This window comes from Photinus pyralis, unplaced genomic scaffold (genome assembly GCF_008802855.1).
Source record: "Photinus pyralis isolate 1611_PpyrPB1 unplaced genomic scaffold, Ppyr1.3 Ppyr1.4_LG7, whole genome shotgun sequence".
NCBI classification, from domain to species: Eukaryota; Metazoa; Arthropoda; class Insecta; order Coleoptera; family Lampyridae; genus Photinus; species Photinus pyralis.
The window spans coordinates 41,563,788-41,573,171 of NW_022170738.1; the positions used below are offsets into that span (position 1 = coordinate 41,563,788).

General features: G+C 37.0%; 1 protein-coding gene across 1 annotated transcript; it reads left to right on the plus strand.

The window, feature by feature from the left end:
- The first annotated feature begins 3,583 nt into the window (after positions 1–3,583).
- Positions 3,584–4,690, plus strand: LOC116176252 (mitochondrial import inner membrane translocase subunit TIM50-C-like). Its single transcript, XM_031494736.1, has one exon. The coding sequence runs from the start codon at positions 3,590–3,592 to the stop codon at positions 4,688–4,690; it is 1,101 nt and encodes a 366-aa protein (XP_031350596.1). The 5' UTR covers positions 3,584–3,589.
- The last annotated feature ends 4,694 nt before the right edge of the window (positions 4,691–9,384 follow it).

The window sequence follows — 9,384 nt, forward strand, 5'->3', positions numbered from 1 at the left end:
ACGGGTGAAAGGTTGCGTTACCTATTTGCTCCACTTACAGTTGAGGTACTCAAAAGACTTGAAGCAGGTCCATGTTGCACCCCTCTTTTTTCATCTGATAAGCTCTAGTTTCACTTCTTCGTCTCATCTTACCAGAAGCCAAATTCGAATGACAAATCATCCCATTTCAATCACTACTGGGAACATTTTCTCAAATATAATGATCTGATTCGATTGATTTCTGATCAAAACTAATTGAAAATAAATCACGACCTGATGTGCAGTTATTACTATTTGATCTAACTGGTAAAAGAAAGAATGGCAACAAAGAGATTTTATGTAAAACGCTCGTCAATAGTTTGAGGAGCAACTTCTTCGACACCGTCATTTTGTTTTTTGGAATAAAATTTGAACGTTTTAAATTCTCTCGGTGCTAACTGGTCTACTAAAATGTTGTGAATTCAATTTCCGATTATTATTGTTATTCGTTAGGAATACCCTGAACGCTAACTGGCACTCTAGTTTTTAGGACTAGGCTAGTACTACCAACACGTCCTATTGCCCCCAAAAGCAACCACTAAATTTGTTAGATTTCCTTTTGTGGATACTGTGTTATCACGTTGTAAAATAAAGAGAGGTTTACGAATTACAATATCGTGGTCATGATCGCGCGCATTTATTTCAAAACGCAGGGCTCGAGCAGGACCGAATCCATAGGAAAAAAAGAAAAAGATAAATCGTAGAGTAAATTTACCACAAAAAAACTCGGCGACGGCATATTTATCAAGCAATGAGTGGGTGGACTCCGCTAGTGTAATTGTGATACACCAAGCCGAAACTATACAGGGTGTTGCCTAGCGCAACGCAACATAGGGATTTCAATGGTAATTCCTTTATAGTCAATTACTAGCTCCCCTAATTATTTTAGAGCAAAAGTCTAAATACGTTTTTTTTTAGAGAAAAAAATACTTCATCTGTTCATACTTTTAGTTATAATTTTCCATTTTTCAAAACCGTAGAAATCGACAAAATAAAAAATTACATTTTTATAAATCAATGATGCCTTGGAATCTTTTAACAAACTATAAGCGCATCGCATCTATTAAGTTATCGTTGTTTGACGTCGAACGATTTCCATATTTAATTCTGTTTCAACGAACCGACGGCGACGCAATAAAAGGCATCTTAGGGTAATGTTTTTTTCGAGAATGTATACTGCATCTGCATCAGATACCATTTGACGAAGATTTGTTCCTAAACTTATATTCGGATTTTCCGCTACTGCAGCCAAAACGTTGACTGTATTGTCGTTTTCCTGATGGTTTTGACGGACATTTTGAACGTTATTGCACTTGCAGTTCTTTAACTAATTTATAAACAAATATAAATGTAATATACGTCAAAGGCAAATAATGAAACGTGATCGCTGTTTTTTTAGGTAATTCCAAGGCATATTTGATTTATTGTAAAATGAACCATTTTATTTTGTCGATTTCTACGGTTTTGAAAAATGGAAAATTATAACTAAAAGTATGAACACATGCAGTATTTCTTTTTCTAAAAAAACGTATTTAGACTTTTGCTCTAAAATAATTAGGGGAGCTAGTAATTGACTATAAGGAAATTACCATTGAAATCCCTATGCTGCGTCGCGCTAGGCACCACCCGGTATATTAATACTAAATCACTTCATTCGGTCCCGGTTTCACGGCCTCCAAGTTTGAAGCGACGGAAAATGCATCTCTAGATGTCCTGATAAATAAATATTAGAGGACTGGTAGTAAAACTGACATAGCAAAGACCTTTCACAGGGTAGGTATGATCACCTACCATTTGACCTCTAGAACGAATCCTGTCGGTCAAGTTAACAACTTTGCTTCAACGATTAATTTCGTAGTGAACTGGATATAGAAGGAAATTTCTAGTGCTTTTCGTGATGAGGATAACGAAATGAAATATACACAAACAAAGATTATTATCAAATACAAAAAATACAATGAAAAAAAACTAATGTGACTGCCCTGGCTTATTGCATGTAGCATATAGGTTAACTGTGCAAAATTTGAACCAAATCGGTCCAAGCGTTTGACAGTTATCGTGTTCACGGACGGACAGACGGACACCATCGCCTCCCCTATAAAGCTTGCATCGCTTTGCCTTAATAAATGGAAACTTGTTGTTTAATGGCCAAAAAACCAAGACGGGCCCTGGTAAAATAGTCCATTCACGATGAATTGATGAGCGACGAGTAAATTGTTTCTGGCAGTTGTTGATGGACGACGACGAAATTCTTAGTTCAAATTTTTGGCGACCAACGAACAAACGAACGAATTGATGACTTTGGTGGCTGTGCAGCACACAATTCGACGCAGCAAACTCTTCTCGAATACCTATTTGGTCGCGCATGTATGATTTGCTGCCCACTTGGCTATACGTAATTGTTTTGGAATATATGTTTTTGATATTTTTTCCATACTTACTGGTAAAGGATTCAAGAAAAGCATTCGTATTTACAAAAAAACAGTTTCAGGTTTGTTTGGATTAACTACTACTTATTTCCTTAACCGCAAATAAACACAGGAAAGGAAAACATATTTTATTTATTGTACAGTTAAGTAGGTACATCTTATACTGACGTTCTTTGTATCTCGCCTAAATATTAAATGCCTCCCCTATTGTTACTGAACGCCCTTGTAAATTACAATGGAAACAATCGATAGAAGCACTTTAAATATTTTGTCTTCATTGAACCTTTCCTCAAATTTATTCAACATCGCTCAACGTCCAACCAAAACCCTAATCGAATTCTGTTAAAAAAAATTGATGCGATAAACAGCGTACCTAAACATCCACCATAGAAGGATATTAAACATTCGTAGCAAGTTAGAAATGTCTCTAGTTTTAGATTCAAATGCAGATGTGGGAGTAATATGTGAGCAATAGAGTGTTAAATTATGTAAAGCACTTTTGTAAGGAGACGTATTACTATTGTTAAAATTCCAAAGAATAATCCACCCATTATATTAAAGCTACGAATGAATGGTTCTTTCCCAGATCATTTGAAATTTTTTTGTTTATAACGAGATCTGGCATTATTATTCTAGTTTACTTTACATCCTTATTTGTCGAAAAAAACTAATAGAAATTTTCATTGTCGTACGCCTGGTCGTTTTGTTTGAAATGTCTTTGTATTTTTATCAAGTTGCTTCATCCTGCGCCACAATCAATAAACCCATAAAGAGCGTTTAAAAAAACGGAACAGCACCTCGGTGTGACCCCACGGAGTCAATGGATTTGACCCATTTTTAACTGGCTCGTTACATGTGGTATATAATATGATAACTGTGCAAAGTTTGAACCAAATCGGTCCAAGCGTTTGACAGTTATCGTGTTCACGGACAGACGGAGAGACGGGCACCATCGACTCCCCTATAAAGCTTGCATCGCTTTACTCTGCCGCTTAATAAATAGTCTGTATGATTTTAATAGTGAATTTCACAGACAAATAAATCAATTTACCTTAGTTTTTAAACAACAAAGTAATTTTGACAGTTTACATTAGATCGACACTGACATTAGTTAATTGGCGTTTAAGATACAAAGATTCAAAATGTTTATAAGAAGAGTGTTTGCGTTGTTTATACAACTACCCAACAAAAGTTCTGCACAATTTTTAGTTAAGAGAAGCATACCCATAGTTCAACAGAATAGGATACTTTCAAAAGTAGTGAATTCAAAAATTGGTGAACAACAAACTCAGATTTCAGGTTACCTAACCGAAAGTCCACTAATTTCATCCCATCTCAACGGAGATGGTACCGCTGCTAACCGAGAGGCCGCGTGGAGAACAATTAAGTACACTTTGTTACTGAGCGCGACAGCAGTTTTAGGTACAGGAATCTATTTAGTTGTCAAATTTGGAAAACCACAAGCAGCTGAAAATGGTCTACTTATTCCAGACGAATTTTATGCTCAACCCACCCCACTGCAATACATCCGAAGAGCTTTGAAGGTGTTGGAAGGGTATGTGCGTTTAATTAGCGAACCGTCTAGGGAAAAGCTTCTGCCCGACGAATTAAATCCTCCATACTATCAACCGCTTTTTACACTAGTTTTAGAGCTCACCGATGTACTGGTCCACCCTGACTGGACGTACCAAACTGGGTGGAGGTTTAAAAAACGCCCAGGGGTCGAATATCTTTTGGAAACCTTAAGCGGTTTGTACGAAATTGTGATATACACAGCTGAACAGGGAATGACGGTATTTCCGATCGTGGAAGCGCTAGATCCAAAGAACTTGATAATGTACAAATTAGTGCGAGATGCAACTAACTTTGTGGACGGCGCCCATGTTAAAGATTTGAACAAATTAAACAGAGATCTTAGCAGAGTTATAGTAGTTGACTGGAACGCAAACTCCGCCAAATTTCACCCAGATAACGTGTTCCAAATTCCCCGATGGGATGGTAATGATAACGACACGTCCTTGATCGATTTGACAGCATTATTAGTTACAATAGCGCACTCCGGTGTTGAGGACGTTAGAGAAGTGATCAACTACTACAAAGATTTTGATGACGGTCTTGCGGCATTTAGAGAAAAACGGAACGCCATTTTGGAAGACCAGGATCTGCGTCCAAATACGCCATCCGAGAGCCCAATTCAGAAACTCTCCAAGAACCTCTTCGCCAAACAGCACAAACTTCTGTAAGAACATTCTGAAGTGAGGTATATAAATGAAATAGGCGTTTATTTAGGTAAAAAATCTATCTGTAAGGACTTTTCATAACGTTGCTCTTTATTATTATAACCAATTTCGTTGATTGTAGTTTCTTTTTTCATCATATGATCCTTTCATATTTGCCATTTGTGTTGAATGGAGGGTAGTTATTGAGTTAACAAGTCCTAACAAGCCCTTTCAATAATCAAAGTAAAACCACCGGCAGCTTGGAAACGATCGATACACACATAGAGACGGTAAGCTCGGTTCAGCTCTGACTGACAAGGTTAAGAAAGTTCATTCCTAGGTTCATTCGATACACTTTGATTTTTAATTTTGTACTTAGTCTGGAACGTTCGGAGACAAACCTGTCCTCCCCAACTTTATATCAAACAAAGGAAGTAATTACAATTGGATTGTATCGAAAACCAGTATGTAATCAAAAGTTATATCAAGGAGTGGTTGAAAATAAAAAAAAGTTTTTAAACTACAGTTCACAATGGCCTTGTTGGGCTCAAGAAGGGCGCGTTCTGCTTAATCTGTAACAGATAACAACACAAACAAACAAACGAGAGGAGTAGTGAATAGCGCGTAAAACAAGTAATGTAACTAAAAATTCACAGATTTCGCGATCCATGCAACCATCGGAGGTATTGGAAATAATAACCGTATAGCGCCATAATGTAAAACACAAATACACCATATTCACTCCGGATCACCAGCTCCACTAGCTCACAAGCTCGCTCGTGCGCAAACGTAAACTTTCTGAATAATAAGCGTCGTAACATGCTTGTACTACTATCACGAGAGATGTGCGAGAATTTTAGATTGGAATTAACAAAACAATTGCGCACTATTAAGTAAGTACCGAATCGACACTATCCGCGAATTTTCTTTGATCTACCGATTGCGGTCGAGTACGGTACAATCAACACTTGACGCGACACCACTGTCTTCTTATCTGATTGACGAAACTGGTAGCTTCATACCCTTACAAAACATAAGCATTTCCAATGAGTAGATATACTATACCGAACCTGAACCACTTCCAGTTCGCTCTTCCTCAGGTGGTGACCTTGGGACCTTGGGTCAAGGTCACGTGGCAGGGATCTTGATAATTGGCCAAGGTGGAAGTTGAGTAACACGTGGGCGGTGATTTTGGAAATCAGTTCGCGGTGAAAGTCGCGTGTCACGTGGGCGGTGGCGGCGACATCATTTTCAATGTCATCCGAGATCCTTGACTCCATTAATTTTCAAGGTCATCCGAGGTCATTTCCAATGCCATCAGAGGCCACTAACCTCATACATGTACAAGGTCATCCGTGGTCATTGCCCCCTCCTAAAAGTTCAAGGTCATGCGAGGTCGTTGGCCCCGTTTTGTTGCGGTGTCAAATTACATTTTCACGATCATCCGAGCTCATTGTCCCAATGTTAAATTACATGTTCGAGGCCTTCTCTGGTAAATAACCCCAATGGTAGTGTTAATTATCTTCAATGTCATCTAAGTTCAATAACCTCAATTGTGGTGTCAAAATCAATTTGCAATGTCATCCAAGGTCAATGGGGTCGTTTTTGTATTATAAAATTACAATTTCAATGGCATACAAGGTCAATGACTGCATTTTTATGTGGTCGAATTACATTCTCGAGGTCATTCGAGGACAATGAATTCACTTGTGGTATAAAATTACATTTTCAAAGTCAGAGGTCAATACCCTTTATTTGTGGTGTCCAATTACTTTCTCGAGGTAATCCAAGGTCAATGAACCTATGTTTGTATGTATCAAATAACATTTTCAAGAGCATACAAGCACCATGTTTTGCAGTGTCAAATTACATGCAAGAGGTTATCAAAAGTCAAAGACTTCTTTATGTAGTGTCTAATTAATCTCTCACGGTTATCCAAGATCAATGAACCCATTTTTTCCGTGTCAAATTATATTATCAAGGTCATCTGAGGTCACTGGCCTCATTTTTAATGTGTCTCTAATTACACCCTTAAAGTCAGCCAAAGTCAATGGCCTCATTTTTATTTGGTATATAATTACATTCTCAAGGTCATCGGTAAAATTGTAAATGATCTCGATAACTTCAAAAACTAATTTACAAAAAACAACGGTGCTAATATCGTTGTAACAATGCTAATCTGAAGGATGCAATGTAATCAAAATAACAGGAATGATTTTTCGTAGTAATCATCAGAAAGTAACGTAGACAAAATCGGATCTCGGAAGGCATATTCTGGTGGCGACACAATAGTCCAGTCAATGTATCATACTCCCTTGCATCAGATGTGTCATTTCTATTTGTTAGGCTGAGTATGGATGTCAAAAATCCAAGTTTTCGACATTCAAAGCCCTGTGCGAGCAATGCAGCACTCGAAAATACGGCATTTTTCTATTTTCTTTAGGTTTTGGGTAGTTTTAGTTCTGAAGGATAGATATTTTAAAGCAATTACTCTCGTATACTTTTTTAACTAGACAAAATTTGTGACAATTAAAGCCCTTAACCGGCTCTGTAAGTCTAATAGTTTTGGAGATACAGCGTTTCAAAAATTCGTAAATACTTCAGTTTTAATCAAATTTGCCTTTTCTTCGCATAAAAACCTCATAAACATTTTTATAATTTTGTTCGTTTGGGGAGACTTTGTGGTGAGGAGTCTCCATAAATCCGTACAGAAGGAGCTAGAATGCTGATATCCTCTGGATCCTCAGCTTGTCCCATGATAAGAAAGTTGTCATCATCTTCTTCTTCAGCAAGATCCACTACCTGTTGCATGGGTTGCGAAATCTGTGATTTTTTTCCTTTTGCCTGACCTTGCTCGACAAGAGACACAGATTATTATAGATCTGTGACAGTAGCAGAAAGCTTACTCGCAACACTGTGGTTTGAATAAGGCATCATATAAACATGGATATTTTTCCACTAAAAGACAAGAATCAATATTTAATTTGCTTTCATTATCCGCAATTTTTAGCGCTTCTTCAACAACAAGTTTATTACGACCTACGACAATTCATCGTGCAAATTTGGTAAGTTTAGTTTCTGCGAAAAAAACGCAAATTTTGATAAAACTTAAAACTAATAAAATTACCAATATTTGAAGCGCCGTGACTCGGAAACTATTAGACTTGCGGAGATCGTTAAATTGTCTAGTTCAAAAAAGTATACGACAATAATTGCATTAAAATCGGTCCTTCAGGAGTAAAACTTACAAAAACCAAAAAATGGTGTGCCGCTCGCACGGGTCTTTCAATGTCCAAAACTTGGATTTTTCACATCCATATTCGTCCTAACAATTTAAAAGAAAAAATAGAGATGACATATCTGATGCACGGAATGCCCATTTTTTGGTCTAATTTGACTGTACTAGTTGGTTAAAACGAATTTTAGTCTCAACGACAAGTCCAAGGTTTCTACCCTCATCCACGACCGGAAGCACAATACCGATATATTTATGGCAAGGTCAGGTTTAAATCTGGCAATCATCTTAAACCTGCCAAACAACATAAATATTGTAATTATAATTATATATATTATAATTAATTTATTATAAGCTCATGATATTCAGATAGTTTACTTAATCTGGTTAAATCAGCGTTTACATTGTTTTTTGCTGTTGTACTAATGGTGTTGGATGGAAATTCATAAAGCAACTGAGCGTCATCCGCATAGAGATCATAGGAACAGTGCTTTAGATAGCTGTTGAAGTTACTTGTATACAGTAATGGCCCAAGGACTGTATCTTGTGGCACTCCTTTTGTAATTGTATATGTTTTAGACGATTGTCCGTTCAATACAACTCGTTGCGTCCTATCACTCATATACTCACGAATACTCTTAATGGAAGCTTCATTAAAGCCTATGAAGTTCAAGATAGACAGAAGCACGTTATGATTAATTCTATCAAAGGCCCTGGAGTAATCCAGTAGCACAAGCATGATAAGATTGTTCCTGTCAACAGCAGCCATAAGGCGACAAATACATGTAATAAAGCTGTAGTACAACTGTGGTTGGGTTTGCAACCAGACTGCAAGGCATTTTGTTTCTGCGAAAATATCGCACTGTCGGCCGTTGTTGTGGTGAATCATTACGACCATTTATGTGCAATGTAGATATGTTCGTCTATTTTTACGTGGGAAAAGAACTAACAAAAAAACCCATATCGCTTGTACACAATGAATGAACAGTAAAAAACTAGGTGTCAAATTCTTGACAGAATAGCTTCCTAGCTGAAACCAAAAATTCCCAACAAACGTACGCATGTACATACAGACGGAAAAAATTTATTCTTTAAAAGTTGCTTAAAAGATCTAAACGTCAACATTGATGGAATTTCGCATTGTACCTAGCTCATGCTATGAAAACAGTCAATTCGTGGAATTGTATGCAACCAATATTACACGATTTCTGGATACGTCAAACATTTCTTGAACTGTTATCGAACATACCATTCCAATTTATTCGTTGTGAAAAATCGCAATTTGACACTAATAAAAAATACACACTAATGGGCAACTTAAATTTGACATTAAGCGACCATTTTTATAGCATAGATTATTTCAAACAAATTCGCGTAGAGTTGATTACCTGTTTTCATCTATTCCCCATGATTGACCTGTTTTTTTAAAGGTTACATATGCCGAAAGTATACATTTAAAAAAAATTCTCTGTATATATAGGAA

What these genes read in the sequence shown, in the direction of transcription:
- LOC116176252 (XM_031494736.1), top strand. Translation starts at nt 3,590, where the DNA reads ATGTTTATAAGAAGAGTGTTTGCGTTGTTTATACAACTACCCAACAAA.